The sequence below is a fragment of the Scyliorhinus torazame genome, chromosome 15, assembly GCF_047496885.1.
Source record: "Scyliorhinus torazame isolate Kashiwa2021f chromosome 15, sScyTor2.1, whole genome shotgun sequence".
NCBI classification, from domain to species: domain Eukaryota; kingdom Metazoa; phylum Chordata; class Chondrichthyes; order Carcharhiniformes; family Scyliorhinidae; genus Scyliorhinus; species Scyliorhinus torazame.
Window position 1 is genome coordinate 158,092,705 of NC_092721.1, and position 17,261 is coordinate 158,109,965.

The 17,261-nt window shown below is 42.7% G+C and overlaps 1 protein-coding gene across 3 annotated transcripts in view; it reads left to right on the forward strand.

The window, feature by feature from the left end:
- Positions 1–17,261, forward strand: part of pds5b (PDS5 cohesin associated factor B) — a 289,329-nt gene that overhangs the window by 93,613 nt on the left and 178,455 nt on the right. For all 3 annotated transcript variants that reach the window (XM_072477000.1, XM_072477001.1, XM_072477002.1), the window contains exons 5-7: positions 1,659–1,756; positions 9,399–9,525; positions 13,218–13,298. In XM_072477000.1, the coding sequence (XP_072333101.1) occupies positions 1,659–1,756; positions 9,399–9,525; positions 13,218–13,298 (306 nt within the window). The remainder of the gene's footprint in view (positions 1–1,658; positions 1,757–9,398; positions 9,526–13,217; positions 13,299–17,261) is intronic.

Genomic DNA, 17,261 nt, shown 5'->3' on the forward strand with positions numbered 1-17,261 from the left:
CCCATTGTGTAGGCTTCTGCTGGCGCCAAAGAGTCTGGTTTGGTTTTGTGTCTAAATGTTGCTCATTGTTCCCGGGGATTGCTCATTAATATGCAGATGGCTGGTGTTTTGTTATGCTGATGGTTGCCGGTATCGATCTTGTCTGGCCTTTCCAGAGTTAAATACACACTCAACCTGCAGCTGCTCGTTTGTGTCCTGTTGGCTGACTTTCCCATCAGCCTTTGCCGTTCGCCATTTTAAATCGGGAGTTAGACATTTTACCTGGCTACACTATTCATCCGTGAGAGGGCTATGGTAACCAATCTTGATTTGTGCTGCAGAAACTGAGTGACTGTGATCAGGAGTGGAAATACTGTCTCATGTGTCTCTTCTCTCCCTACCCTCAAGTACAGAAATAATAGGCATAATATGCTTCTGCTTCCTCGCCCAGAATCGGATATCAAGAGGATAGTTTGCCTTTTAAAAAAAAATTGTCATTATTTTGTGGTCCGTACTTCTCGTTCCGCGTGTGCTGTAAAGACTGTAATTGTTGGAAAATGTGTTTTGAAAAAACGGCTCCTGGCTTTTCATTTGTGCTCTCCTTCCAGCTCTTGGGACTTGCAATCTTTGACTTTTCTCTAATTTTGAAACAGTTCAGTTGCTGGCACAACACCCACATACACATGTGCAGGTTGAGATCTCTGAATCTCCATTCTTAAGTGCACCGACCAGCTGTGCTTCCAGTATTATTTACTATTCCCGCTGTGGAATGTTGCATAACACATGAATGTGATTGAAAGGTTGGCAAAATAATCTGTGACTAGTATGGGAATTTCCCCTGTTTGCTCCCCTCAAATAATTTTCATCAGTCTCTACAGCATTCTTGTCAGAAGATCTGCCATCATCTTTGAAATGTTGCTCTTGATTCACCATTTTTGTGCTCAGATACCTCTGACTAAGGGGCTGGTTTAGCACAGTGGGCTAAACAGCTGGCTTGTAATACAGAACAAAACCAGCAGCGAGGCTTCAATTCCCGTACGGGCAGCACGGTAGCATTGTGGATAGCACAATTTCTTCACAGCTCCAGGGTCCCAGGTTCGATTCCGGCTTGGGTCACTGTCTGTGCGGAGTCTGCACATCCTCCCCGTGTCTGCGTGGGTTTCCTCCGGTTTCCTCCCACAGTCCAAAGATGTGCAGGTTAGGTGGATTGGCCGTGATAAATTGCCCTTAGTGTCCAAAATTGCCCTTAGTGTTGGGTGGGGTTACTGGGTTGTGGGGATAGGGTGGAGGTGTTGTCCTTGGGTAGGGTGCTCTTTCCAAGAGCTGGTGCAGACTCGATGGGCCGAATGGCCTCCTTCTGCGCTGTAAATTCTATGATAATCCTATGATACCGGCCTCCCTGAACAGGCAGCGGAATGTGGCGACTAGGGGCTTTGCACAGTAACTTCATTGAAGCCTACTTGTGATAATTTATTATATTACTTGATGCTTCCTCACGGAGTAGAAATGTTCCATTATCTTGGCCACCACTTTTTTAAAGACATCATCAATAACTGAGAATTTATCATTTGGAGAGGCAAGGGCATAATTTTATTTTGATAACATTTCCTTTGTCCTGTGGTCGACTTAAATTAAATTATTTCTGTCATTCGAATAATATTTTCTTTGTTTCATTACAGAACATTGCCTGGGTAAAGTCGTATAACATCTGTTTTGAACTTGAGGATAGTAATGATATCTTCACTCAGTTGTATAGAACACTTTTCCAAGTCATAAAGTAAGTTGACGCTTGCAAATACAACATGATTGAAATATAATGAGTAACTGGAGAGCAATTTTTAATACTTTATCTAAGCTCTCCTCTTATTTAATTGGTCTCTCTTCACCCCTTCAAGTATCCTTTCAGGTCAGAGAATTTTGTGTGCATATGTTGATCTTTCAGCTGACATGATCTGTTTATTTTCTTGCAATTATTTGTAGCTCTCTAAATATTGTAGCAAAGTTGTAATATAACTTTAAAGTGATCCCAACTTAATAACATGAAGCAAATTGCACATTCCAGGAGCAAACCTGAACTTGTTTAACTGCACCTTTCTGTGAAATGTCTGATCTGAAAATGCATGATACTGATGTTGAGCAAGTGTTTATCATACACCAAAAGTGACCTTGGATTCATGGAAACAAAATTATTTAGATGGGAAATAAAAGTTGAGAATCTGGGTTTAACATGCAGGTACTGTTGATCAGTATTGATCGACTGTTGATCAGTGTGCAAAATGCACAGGCAGTGCCAACTGTTGGTGCCCACCAGAGGTGTTTTTAAGTGGATTGTGGGGGAGGTGTAAAATGTGGTGATCTGTGCACCTCCCGGTTTCTGGTTGGCCCAGGAAGGTACTGGTGATGATGGAAGCTGCTCTTAAATGCAGGGCAAGGCGCATATCTATGGGAAGAGGTGTCAGTCATGTAATATGGCTTTTAATTCTTCAATTGGAAACCAGCGCCACCTTGTGCATAAGCAAGCAGTTTACTTTATATCAGAAAGTAGAAGATACCATATTAATGATCCTGTATTTTGGTTAATTGTGCTGTTGAGTTGCCATTTGGTCTGTTTGTTATCTTTATGCTTTTGGGATGCTGCTGGATTAAAATTGACAGACCAAAGCAGATTTATTCAGTTCTGGTCTCCTGGTGGCCAGTCTGAGGATGTCACTTGTAGGAGATAATTTTCCAACCATGAAATGGCAAATGTAAAAGATTTCAAAGGTGAATTTGATTGCCAAGTAGGAAACATACAGTGCAATTAAAAAATAAAGTTAGTGGTAATCATATCATTTGTAAAGCTAACTAACTGTGGCTTCTCGTGAGTGATGCCAGTAAGTTTTTCTTTATGTTCTCCATCTCTACACTAGTTTCTTTATTTTAAAAAACTTGCACCTGTTTGTAAATACCTACATGTTGGAACTTGAGATACAAAAATGGATTCATCACAAATTGATGACATTTACTTTTAATTTACTGCCCTCGTGGTTCAGGAGGCTTGTCTGGTAACCAGATACAGAACACCAATTATGTTCAGTTCTTCCATCTATGTTATCTCGCCAGTTGAGATGGTGCTCTGGTACTTGGGTATGGTACCAGAGCTGTTTCTCTTATTTTATTGGGAATGAGGCCTAGACTAATAATCCAGAGAATTGGTGTTAAAATCCCACCATAACGGTTTGAGAATTTTATATATATATATATATATATATATATATATATATATATAAAAAAAAGAAATCTGAATTTTTGGAGGAGTGATCATGAACTTTGTTTTGTTCTATTCTAATCTTGCTAGAGACCAGCAACTTCAAAAAGAAATTTGAATTTGCATTTATTAACTAAAAAGACCATGCAGTGTGACTACTTTTTTAAGGAAAAATTGACAAAAGACAAAGAACAAACACCATCAACTTAATACTAAATCTAATAGGCTCTTGCACATAACCAAGATTTCGAACAGAACACTTCCCTGTTCTACTTTTAAGATCAACTGCAAATCCCTTTATATGTTTAATTTATTGCATGGTAATTCATTTCTCCTGGAGCCAAATCCATGTGTGTCACAGCTCCTCAATTCTAATTCTCAGTTTCCAAGTCTGACGCTTAAGACTTTCAGAACATACTCTCTAATGATCCCACTGACAATTTCTTCCACTAGCTTTACCAGACCAATTTGATTACATTTATTCCTTATGCACTTGGACTTTTCATTCTGCGCATGAGCCCCACTAACAGTCCCTGTATGATGTCCCACAGAAACACACCTGGTTTCTGTTGCTGCCATCAATAGTAGATGTCCTGGCTGAATCTTTTTGCCTTTTCCAATCAGCTGCTAGATCTTTTCTCTGACTGCGAAAATGACAGAGATAAGGTAGCAACGTGACACAAAAAGCTTTTTTATGGATAAAAGAAATGCAAATCCATTATTATCTTTTAGCTTTAAACTTTTTCTTTGGTTTGAAAAGTATATGGATATTTTTTAAATCTTCCCTTGTTTACCCATGTCCTTCAATCTTCGATCTGTGAGAATTGCACAAAATTTAAACCCACGCCCTAGTCCTCCTGGACCAATGCTCTCCTTGAGATAGCTAATGAGACTCTGATCATTTAACTTTTAACACCTCGCATCATGGTTTCACTAACCTAATCTTAGCACCCCTTTTGGTCTGTATAATCTTGTAGGTATTTGTAATACTTTTTAAAAACCCAACTGGTTCACTATCCGTTTTCAAGGAAGCAATATTCTTGTGCTTACTTGTGCATTCAGTTCCACAAGAATGCAATCTTGATTTCCCCCTAAAATGGTCGAGCAAGACATTCATATCAAAATGCTATAGTGGTTCAATAAAGCTTATTGAAATGATTATCCATGACAAAATTAACGTTCTCTTGAACAAGTATGATCTAATTAAAGAAGGTTAACACAGTTGATGGAGTTTTAAACAAGGTAACAAAAGATGATGGATAATGTAATTGACTTCCCTCTTGTGTTAAACCCATTCTAAAACGCCAAGCAGATAGTGCTGGTGGCCAACACTTTTCAAAATGCATCTCGAATCCCTCCTTGGATCACCAAGGTTTGAAGTTACTTGGTTCTCAGAAATTAGGTAAGTAACCAATAAGAGTAGACCAGGAACATGGGGACAACATGGCCCACTAGCATGTCTTCTCTGGGCATCTATGGATGGCGAAGAAATGCTTGTGATGCTCACATTCTTGAGAATGCATTTATTTAAAAAAAAAAAAAATCAGTGGCCTGGTGATTATGGTACTGGACGAATCAGTGGCCTGGTGATTATGGTACTGGACGAATGTATCATAATTAAACCCACTGTGAAACTTGAGCTGTTTCTGTTAACACTAGAAAATTATTGCAACAGCTGTGATTGATGTCACTCTTGGTTTTTATTCATATGCATGCCTTATTGGTTTTTTTTTTTTTACAAACAATTTTATTGAGGTATTTTAGGCATATAGAAAAAATGACATTGTACAGTACAAACAAAAAAAGAAGTCAAGACACAAATTACACATGAAGCATACTGCAAACCACGGCTCTGTTCACGCACGGACCTGCCTCAATGTCCCCCTGCTAACAGTATTCGTCACTGGGCTACCAGGGAAGCAAAGGCCAGAACATCGGCCTCCCTTTCTTCCTGGACTCCCGGGTCCTCTGAAACCCCAAAGATTGCCACCTCCGGGCTCATTACCACCCCAGTTTTCAACACCTGGGACATGACATCTGCGAATCCCTGCCAATACCCCCCGAGTTTAGGGCACGACCAGAAAATGTGTACATGGTTAGCCGGCCCTCCGGCGCATCTAGCACACTTGTCCTCCAGCCTGAAGAATCTGCTCATCCGGGCCACCGTCATGTGGGCCTGGTGCACGACCTTAAACAGGATCAGGCTGAGCCTGGTGCATGTTGCGGTCACGTTTACTCTGCTCAGGGCTTCTGTGCTAACCACTATGCTACCGTATCCTCAGCTCTCATTAGCTCCTTGTAGACGTCTGAAACTCTACCCTCTCCCACCTCTCCCCTAGAAACTATCATGTCCTGCCTCCCCTTCGGCGGGAGATGTGGGAAGGACGGCACCAGTCTGTGTACAAAATCCCTCATCTGCAAGTATCTAAAGTCGTTCCCTCTCGTCAGCCCAAACTTCTCCTCCAGCGCCCTCTTGCTCGGAAAGCTCCCTTCCAGGAACAGATTCCCCATCCTCTCAATCCCTGCCCTCCTCCACAGTCCCTAGAAGCTCTCCGTGCAATTGCCAGCGGCTCTATGGCCAGCGCAAACAGCAGTGGGGAGAGAGGGCAGCCCTGTCTTGTCCCACGGTGCAGTCTAAAGTAGTCCGATGTCGTCCTGTTCGTCCTTGCACTCTCCTCCGGGGCCTGATACAAGCCTAACCCAGTCGATGAACCCCACCCCCCGAACCCGAACCGTCTTAGTACCTCCCACAGATAATCCAACTCTGCCTGGTCAAAAGCCTTTCAGAATCCATGGCTACAACTATCTCTACCTCCCTACTCTCTGGGGGCATCATAATCAAGTTGAACCGCCAGCTGCCTCCCCTTTACAAACCCGGTTTGGTCCTCCACAATTGCATCCGGTACACAGTCCTCAATTCTGGTTGCCAAAATCTTGGCCAGTAACTTGGCGTCTACGTTAATCAAAGAGATCGGCCTGTATGACCCACAGGCCTCTGGGTCCATATCCCGTTTCAGAATGAGCGAGATGGTGGCCTGCGACATCGTCGGGGGTAAACTCCCTCTGTCTCTTGCTTCGTTAAAGACCCTGACCAGCACTGGCCCCACTATCCCGGCAAATTTTTTGTCAAACTCCACCGGATACCTGTCCGGCCCCGGGGCTTTACCCGATTGCATGACCTTCAGGCCCCCCAACACCTCTGTGATCCTGACCAGGGCCCCCAGTTTGTCCACCAACCTCGTCCCCACTCTTGGGAAGGTCAGTCCGTCCAAGAATCACCTCACCCCCACCCCCCCGCCGGGCCCCCGGGTGGTTCCGAAGTGTACAGCTGCCTATAAAAGTCCCTAAAGACCTTGTTCAGCCCTGCTGGATCACCCACTAGATTACCTTCCCCATCCACTACCCTCTTTATTTCCCTAGCTGCTTCCCTCTTCCTCAGTTACTGCGCAAGCATTCTACTGGCCTTTTCCCCATGCTCCTAAATCACGCTTTTTGCCTTATTGGGTTTTAACTGACTCATTCGTCAGATTTTATTGTTTGCACCCTATTTATCTTTATAGGAAAAGCAATTTTGTTTTTAAATCTGTCTTTTTCAAAATTCCTATTGTTGATCCTACAGCTAACTTTTCGCTGCTGATTAATTTGAGCCTGTTTTTTTTCTGAATTCCCTGAACCGTAACATTTTGCAGTCTGATGTTCTTCTCTTTGACTTGTTGGGGCCTAACCATGTTGTCCCTATGTTCCTGGTCTACTCTTATTGGTTATTTATCTGTCTCTTCTAATTTCTGAGAACCAACTCACTTCTAACCGAGGGAAGCCAATTACATTATCCATCAGCTTTGTTGCCTTGTTTAAAACTCCATCAACTGTGCTAACATTTCTTAATTAGGTCATATTTGTTCAAGAGAATGTTATTTTTGTCCTGGATAATCATTTCAATAAGCTTTGCTCTCCATTACTGAGGTTAAACTTTCTGATCTTTAGCTGTGCACCTCCCAGTTTTTTTTTTGAACATTGACAATTCTCCAGTTCTCTGATGTGACCCCCCATCCCCACGCCTCATCCATAAGGGGGAATTGTCAGATTATAGGAAAACTAGGAGTTTCAAGGGATTTGTTTGTATTGGTAAAAGTTTTTCAAGGATTTAAAACAAAGCAATCCTGAAGTGGCTGGGGCAAAGGCCTGGGCTGGATTTGCTGAGAAAAGTGGAACAAATGTTCTGTTCAAAGGTCATTTGGAAAAAGTGTACTGGATTTTGGAATGCAAACTGCCACGGGAAAACATTGAGAGAAGATTTTAGTGTATTTTGGGAGTAGAGTTTGGTAATTGCTCATATGACAGTCATCGTGGAGGGGTGGGGTGTGGGGGGGTGGGGGGGGGTGGGGGTGGGGGGGGGGGTGGAGTGTGTTGGAGGAGACAGCCGCAGGAATTCACTAGGGAGTGGAGTGTGTATTTTAGCACAGGTATCTTGTGTGTGTCAAAGGGACTTTGTGCCGGTGAGACCCTGTATCTACTTTGTAATCCATGTGAGTTTAACAAATACACACAGGCTGAATTCTTCGCCGCCGGGATGCTCCGTTTTGCCGGTAGTCTGGGCGCTTCCCAACGGCGTGGAGCTGCCACACAATGGGAAACCCCATTGACCAGCCGGTAAAACAGAGAATCCCGACGGCATGCTGAACCAGAATCTGGCATGGCGGAACGGAGAAACCCACCCACAAATTTTAAGACTAAGTGGGGGAATGTTTAATTTTTTTCCTTGTTATTAGAACTAATTAGTGGTCCTGTGACTCTGTTCCTCCATGTTTCCATTCTGGGATCTTATCCAGTTATAAGATCAACTGGGGTCGTACTCTCCATCCTATCTGATCCTGGTGATTCAGCTGCTTTTATGTACAACCAACATGCCCAGTATCACTTCTAATGATTTTTAGTCTATCCTGTATAATTTTCCTTAATAAAGACAACAGATGTGAAATACACTCACCTCAGCCCTGCTCTCTGACTGCGTGCATAGGTCTTTTTGATTCCAAATTGCCCCACTCTCTTCTTGCTTACCCACCTATTACAGATGACTTCTTCGGATTCCATTTTGTCATCTATTCTCTCACTCTTTGTCCTTTCCTTTTCCAATTTTCCTCTGAATGTTTTATATTAAGCCTGGTTCTCACATGTATTATCAACCTGATCTCGTGCCTTGTTTTTCTGCTTTATCTTGCTCTTATCTCGCTTGCCATTTCGGGAGATCTGATTTTGGCTTCCCTATCTATTCCTTTCATGGTTATGTACCTAGAACTTTTCCCAAACCATGCCTCTTTAGACAATAATCCTTGTTGGTTTACATTTTTGCCTGCTAATCATTGATCTGGCCCGAGTACATCCATTCTCAGCCTGTTTTAAATTGGTCCTCTTGCAATTAATTATCTACATTACTCCCTATCTTTTTTTATAATCACTTTCTTAAATGTTTGATCCGCTTAACCTCTCTCTCTCTCTCTCTCCTCTCTCTCTCCTCTCTCTCTCTCTCTCTCTCTCTCTCTCTCTCTCTCTCTCTCTCTCTCTCTCTCTCTCTCTCTCTCTCTCTCTCTCTCTCTCTCTCTCTCTCTCTCTCTCTCTCTCTCTCTCTCTCTCTCTCTCATATCATCAAGGTTCTATGCATATGAACCCTCGCCTCCCTCTGTTTATGCCCACTCTTTACATCCATGCCATTCAGTCTATATTGCCTCCTGATCCCTTCTGCCAAAATGCATCACCTCACTCTGCTCTGTATTAAATTCCATCTGTTGCTTGCTGCCAATTCTGCTCATCTAGGAATGTCTTATGCAGTTGATGGGTATCACCTCGTCGTTTGCCACACCTATCATTGGCACATTTTGAAATTTTACTCTACTGTTTTTATATATAATTTGTCTCGGAAAGAATATTGGTCCTAACATTGACCTTTGGGTAGCATCTATTATGGTTGTTTATTATTATTATCTATCATTGAAAAACAGTCATTTATCAAGACTGTTCTCCTCTCACCCCAATAAAACTGTCATGGTACATCAAAAGTACTTGATTGCCTGCTTTGAAACATTGTTTTCATAAAAGTTACAGTAGACGTGTGTGTGTGTGTCTATGTTGGTCATTTCTTCAAATCTGACATTTTGTCTTTTTGAATACATTGTAGCAATGGTCATAACCAAAAGGTTCACATGCACATGGTGGATCTGATGAGTTCCATTGTTTGTGAAGGAGACACAGTTTCTCAGGAGCTTTTGGATACTGTTCTTGTCAACCTTGTGCCAGCCCATAAGGTGAGTAACCAGTGCATTGTTTTTAGGACTGCAGTTTTTAAAATATTGGGTTTGTTTTACAGTTGTGTTTTCCGTAAATTTAAAAGCATGGATTGGAATTTAATGACCACTTGCATCATCGTACCAGTGTATCGATGGTGCACATCATATGGTGTTGCAGGAGTCATTTATGCAATCATGTACACTCCAAAACATTGAATTATATCTGATTACATTTAGCGAAACCTTACTCCTATTTGGCCATTCAACTAGATCATGGCTGATTGGCCACATTAGTTCCATGATTCTTAACTGGGCTATTCTTTAAAGGAGTGGTAATCACCATTGGATTACCACTCCACTCCTGTTTACTTGCCTTGTATCGGAACTCTGCTGCATTTCTTGCCCAGACTTCCAAACCGGGATTCCTTGGATATGTGGAGCATATCTGGAGAGATCAATAGTATAGTTAATCCTAACTTTTCCTCGGTAACTATTGTTTTTAGTATGTCGTATCATCCAAAGACTCTGACTCTGTGTTTTGGACAATTCTAGATGCAGGGAATTTGCCTAGTCTGGATAATTCCACTCTCGCTTGTTCCCTCCAGAGGAAATGGTTTCTCTCTACTATATCAAATGCTTTAATCATCCTCTTTAAAAGTCCATCTATTAGAAAGCAAAAAGATAGCTGTAGGTGTCAATGTATAATCATCACATAATTGCGAACAAATAAGACTGGATGATTCCAGGACAGAATCCCCAACATGTTCCTTCCATGGAGAACCTTTTATAGACTTGCATCTCACCCATAGCTACAAAACAAAATAATAAGCGAAAAACTGTACACCGAGAATCCCAGTGCTAAGGGGAATCGACTAACACTTACAGTGCAAATTAAGCTCTTCTCTAGATCCATACCAGAACACTCAACCGACCAACACCATCAGGATGGCAGAATGATGGCAACAGAGGACTGGGAACAACCACACCTTAATACTCAGCACATTTATAATCTCCTCTCCCTCCCCTAGATCGAAGGGCAAAACTGATCACGGAATCACCAACCCAGTATCACCCTCATTGAACAATAGCATATCTCGGGGGCCAAGATCCAGAAGGAATACAAACTGATCCCAGTCAGAGGGCAATGGGGAGACCCACTCCAGGGTGGGAGGGCCTTGAGAGCGACTCCCTAGACTGAATACAGGAAATACAAGTTGGGATTCCAAAAAAAGCTGTGATATTCACCACCTGATAGAACTCTATGAAGAAAAAAAATTCTAATTGTTATCCTAGTCTTCAAATCCCTCCATAACTTTATTACTCCATACCATTGTAACCTGCAGTCCTTACTAGCCATCCCAATCTCCATGCACCCTTCTTGTATGTTTCAGAGTCGTAATCACTTCACCCTTGATATCTCTACCTTCAGCTGATTTTTTTTTTCGAATCCCAAGATTTTTGGAAGACCATAATGTGTTTGTTATTGAGGATTCTGGAGCAATGTATTGTGTCATCTAAATAACATGAGAAACCTGATGATATTTCATTTTTTTCTAATGCAATTGGTGCAGTCCCATGATTCCATGTAGGTGGGAATTGTAAATACATCACTCCTATTTAGTTATGCAATGCATCTTCAGATATGCTTGTTCTATTGAAATAATCTGAGCATTATAGCAAATTTCCATTTAGTTTTCACCTTTTATAGAATTTAAATGCCTTAAATTGCATTCTGGGGCAGAAATCAGCAAGTAGAGATGGAAATGGAGCATGGGAGCATAACTTAAATTAAGACTTGTGTTGAATATTTAATTGACACAGCCTCCAAGTAAAAATTTTGGTGAAAGCTATTAATGCATGGATGGGAAGGCAAAAAACCTAATGTGACATGTTAGCAATTTTTTCTGAAATGAGCAAAGTTTTACCAATTCGAACACTAGCCCAAGGAAAACAAAACTCCAAGCAAGTTAAAATTCTAATCATGTAGAAAGTAGTGTAAACACAGAAAAAGCAGCAGAGGACCCACATGAAAGAATCGTTTTTTTAGATGGAAATGGTATTTGGTATCTGAAGGCAATGGGAGAGATTTCAGGCTAGCAACCAATTTTTGGGTAGTCGGCTGTAAGAAAATGATAGGATCCTGCACTTTTTGTAAAGCTTGAAATAATAGATTACTAAAAGCTAGTAATATTTTGTTCAAATTAACTTGGGTATGCAGTAACGCTATTGATCTCTGTACAACCTGTTGATCAAAATGAACAAGATTTTACTCCTTTGTGATGATCCAGTTAATGTTTTTCCCCTCCAATAAAAGATTGAAATTACTAATTCAATTACTTTTCCGTGAATGCATTTCATTTGGTGTATTAAAATTTGAAGATGAATTATTTGTGATGTTGTGGAGAGTAGGTTTCACTGCCGTGTATGGCCATGGTGCCTGTGGGCTATGACCGAGGAAAGAAAAGACAACTAACATATCAGCTGGCCTGAACTCCTTTGGAGAAAGTGGAAATTAAGAACTGCTACTTTTTAAGATACAGTAAGAAATCTCACAACACCAGGTTAAAGTCCAACAGGTTGTTTCGGATCATGAAGTTTTGGAGCACAGCTCCTTCCTCTGGTTCGTTTCGTTCACCTGAGGAAGGAGCTGCGCACCAAAAGCCCGTGATTCGAAAAAAAACTGTTGGACTTTAACCTGGTGTTGTAAGACTTCTTACTGTGCCTACCCCAGTCCAACGCTGGCATCTCCACATCATGGCCACCATCGACACTTTTTAAGTTGCCAAACAAGGCCATTCAAGCAGATGAGGTGAAAATTGACCCAAATTTTTCAGCTGTGATGATGCAGAACTGTCACCGTTGTCTGTCATTTTTAGCTTGAAACTGACAGCAACGTCTGCATTAATCACATGCACATTTAAATGTTGTTATCCAGAAGTTGATGTCCGTGATTCTGTGCTTACCCATAGAGTGGACGATCGGAATCTTCAAACTGCAATTGATTAGAAATCACTGAACTGATGAGAACTTCATCTATGTCATTAATTTTAAAACCCTGGATAAAGTTGCACCTTGTTGAATAAGGTGTAACAATTAGTTTTGGCGTATTAAAGTTTATAAATACTGCTAAGCATCCTTGCTCGCTTAGAAAAATCTAATTTTGTAATTGTCAGGTTTCTCAAAATCCAGTTAGGTTTTTTTTTCTCGTTTTTTTTTCTTCTTCTGCTTGATATTTCAGCTTCTACTTTCATCCTTTGAGAATGACCTGACCACTTATTTTATCCCTTTGAAATAAATTAAAAGTTAAGGATAATCGGTGCATTTTTTTTTTCTGGTTGGCTGTGTGACTGCTTCAGTGTGAACGGCCTTGGCCTCTGCTTGATTTGGCACCAGATTCAAATTAATGTCAGGAGAGAGGAAATTAATGCACAAATGGCTAGATCTTTCTTTGAGTCACTTTAACACTGACCATGAAATCACTGATTCAAGAAGCAAGTAGATACATTAGACAGAGGATGTACAAAGAAGGGGAAAGAAAAAAATGACCAGGAAGTTTATTTAATATCTGCAGAATTGTGAAGGCTCCCTGTGTTGTACAATGATTGTATGTTGATGTAACTTGATCTGGATCGTCTGTCTCAAACTAATTAAATTGATCTGATAACTGATTTTATTTTGTCTAACTTATGCCTTTTTTTGTCATCCTGCAGAATCTAAACAAACAAGCATATGACTTGGCAAAAGCTCTTTTAAAAAGGACAGCTCAAGCAGTTGAACCTTATATAACAAATGTAAGCATATGTCCATTGATTTTCCAAAACTGTTTGTCCATGACATTATTGTGAATTGGGGTTTTCTGGTTTGGAGTTGAAAAGTGATTATTGTGGCATGCTTGATAGACCTTGAGACATAATTTGCTTTAAATTGCATTGTATGATTCTTTGTCTATCATGCATTCTGAAAGTGAGTTTACTATGCAAAAGAATGTTCCATAATCTTTCAAAATGCAATCCATTAACTGGTGCCTTGTTCAAAGTAACCATTGGACAGAACATACATCGATGTTTAGTCACTCAGACCATGATTATCCTGTTCAGGTGAATAATTGCCATAATTTATGGTGGCTGCTGGGTTATCCATTAAATATATGGGCAGGATTCGGGAAATTCGAGTAGTGGAGAATCTGTTCAGATGCCGAAATCTGGGCGGGTGCTAATTTCACAACCAAATTGCAATTCTCTGTTGCGGCGTCAATGCGTTCCATAACGCACGTACAGTAAGCACCATTGGCATATCATTAGCGGGCCCACCCAGTGTCTGGGGCCTCCACAATCCTCCACCTCCACTGGGGAAATTCCCGATGGCGAGGTTCATTTAGAATAATCTTTATTAGTGTTACAAGTAGGCTTCCAGTAACACTGCGCTGTTACTGTGAAAATCCCCCAGGCCTACACTCCAGCGCCTGATTGGGTACACCGAGGGAGAATTCAGAATGTCCAGTTCACTTAACAAGCAAGTCTATCGGGACATTCTGGGAGGAAACCGGAGCATCCAGAGGAAACCCACGCTGACACTGGGAGAACTAGCAGATTCCGCACAGATAGTGACAAAAGCCGGGTGTCAAATCCGGGTATCTGGCGCTGTGAAGCAACAGTGCTAGCTACTGTGCCGCCCATACGTGTTTGCACAACCATAAAACCGCAGCAGGCGTTGATTTCACGGACAAATCACAATTCTCCGTCGCCTCGATAGCATCATAAAACCGGCGTTGTGGCTGATGAGGGGAGAGAGAGGAGGCCCTGGGCTGCCGAGCCAGACAGTGGCTGAGATGGGGGGTTGGGGACCCTGCTGGGGGGGGTGAAGGGGGAAAGGGCCATGTGGCTGAAGTGAAACCTCCCCCAACCCCATGGCCATCTTGCTGTGCATCCACTGACCAACCGCCTTGGTTCTGCAAAGTGACACCAGCCATATGGGTCCCAGCCCCTGCCGGTGGGGAGCAGGTGGCCCACCCAAGGACAATGTCCACTTTAGCCTGTATGGGGGCACCAGACGTGTGCTGCGGAGCATACTGCTGGTAAGGGTGGTGGCAGCTGACGGTACCCCCTGGCAGCAGGGCTGGGTGTAAGGGCCAGAGGACCCCACGGTGCTGGGCGCCAGGGGGGCTGAGATAGTGGCACGCAGACATGCAGGGACAGAGTCTGCAGTGCCAATCGGGGGCACCATGTAGCCATTGGACCTGGTTGGGCCCAGGGGTGCACACCATGATAAACCTGTCGGCCTTCCAACCCCTGCAGACAGAGGATATTGGAAATACAGCCAGCAATGGTGGCCTTCCTGCTAGTCGCTGCAGCCCTGGGCGATGCACTGCAACTGTACGAGCTGGTGCTGCTCGAGGAGGAGGAAGCTGCAGCAGCGGAACGGGAGGCAGCTGGTGAGGATAGAGAGCCAGCCGCCCAACAGGTCGAGGAGGAGGAGGTGCAAAGGAGGCACCGCATGAGGCCTCTCGTGTAACTGAGGCCCTATATGCCTAGTTGGCCAGGGTAGTGGGATTCGCTGTCAACGCCGACATGCAGTGGGTCCAGAGAGTGAATGATGGGATGCATGTCGCCCTACGATAACCTGCAGATGACGGGCCGCTCTACACGAACCAAAAAAGGGGTTCCACTGGAATGTACTATTGGAGAGGAAAGCAGAAGCGAGCTGATCTACATTATGTTGTTAAATTGCATAGTTGTTGTATTGGGCATGGAGTCGCTAGATGCTGCAGGAAGTCTTTTCCATGTATGACGGGGAATTTACAGGAAGGGATCATTGATGAAGGGAACCCAACTATCCAGGAAAATGTTCTGTATCCTAAATTCATGATCGGATTATGTCTCGCTGCTTGGTTTGTAAATGGATTTCAATATTTTAACATTAAACAGGTGCAAATACATATTGGGCGTGATTTAAAAGGAACAGTGTCATTTTCAGGTCGGTTTGGCTGACAGTGTCTCCCTGGCTCTGTTGGCGGGTTCTCCACTGCTATCTAACCACAGTCAATATTTTGGGCCGTGGCATGTTTCTCTCTGGGCAGTCCACATTTTTTCCATCACCTGGGGAGCTGAACTCGCTGGCTGCCGGCTCATTCAAAGATTGGGCCGCCATTTTGAAAGAGTGCCCCGATCTTTAAGTGAGCTTGAGGGTCCCCTACATCCCCCACCCTTGGGCAATGTCATCCCCACACACGTGGGCATTACGCAACACCCTTCTGCACCCCAAGGGAGGGTACTCCACCATGGGGTCACGGAGGCCCCCCCACTTTTCGGAGGGCCCCATCCCTCCTTTCATGGGCATGGCCCCTTGGCACTGGGCACCCTAGCAGTGCCACCAGGTGCCAGGGGGACAGCCGGGAGGGTGGGGCATGTAGCCCCCCTCTTCCCCCCCCCCCCCCCCGCCCAAATCTAGCCCCCTCTTTTCTCTCTTTCTCCCCCCCCCCCCCCCCAAAATCTAAGCGACCTGCATGGATCATCGCTGGGTGCAACATGGGCATTAGGTCGCCTCCATTGTGAGTAGCACATTTTGGTCGTCAGAACTTTACTGTCCCTAATTGCCTAAATTTCAAGGCAAGACGATCGGACTTGAACTTATACTTCACAATTTCTACAGGCATTTAAAGGATCCTGGCTAAAAATGCAACAACATCCATGTGATGCAGTTCAATTTTCTTGCATTAAATAGCCACCTTTGAACAAACTAAATTTAAGAATTGTCTCCCAACCTGCTCATAGACTATAAGCCATGTGTATCAGTTGAAAAGTCTGTATTTTAATGTTGAGGTTTGTGAAGGATTTAAAAAAAAAAAAAAAAAAAAAAATGCCACTGTTAGACAATGAATAGCTCATGCGATAAATTATTTGGACAATTGGTGCTTGTGATGGACTACCCAACTGCTTTCTCTGACTTGAATTGGGGAACTCTACATTTTGGTTGACATAAGTAAATCTCAATTTGTTTCACTTTGATAGTCTGGCTGTAGTCTGAGTTCTACTTGGTTACTAGGAACACGTTGCAGTGGTTGTATACTTTAAAGCATTCCAATCTCTTTCCCTCCTAAAATGCAATGATTAAAATTGTGCACTTATTTTCCAACCATTGAGAGATCAATTTTGTTTTTAAAAATCGGAGATTTTAGGGGCGAAAGCAAGAAGGTGAACACCAAACCTATATAGGTTGGAGTTAAACTGCTTACTGCCCTAATTTAGGCAGATAGTGAAGACCGATAGGGACAAGAGACTTTGAACATGCATAGGCTTTTTGTGCACCATAATAGAGAAGTTTATGATACCTGATAAAGGTACTGTTATGGGTCCAGATCAGAACCTCCATTTTGGTTAAGGTCCTTGGATTAGAATCCAACTATTTGCATTTGTCAGAAAATGTCCTTGTAACACAAGAGTGATAACACTGACCAGTAGACCGCTTTTATATTAAGGCAAATTTTAATTTGAACACAGAATTAAGCATGTTAGCAACAATCATGTTAGCAACAAAGAAAAAGCTTTATAGTAACAGTTACAGCATCTTAACTTGCTTCCTGAAACTGCCTCTGCATTCCAATTAAGCAACCCATTTTCAAATACCACTCAGAATAAAGTTATCAACCAGGTTTCTCTTGGTGCAGAGCACTTGGAGAGAGAAACCTTTTCAGGACCAAGCTGAGAATCTCCCTTCATCCAGGGAGACCTGCCATTCCCATTAGTGACACCAGCTGT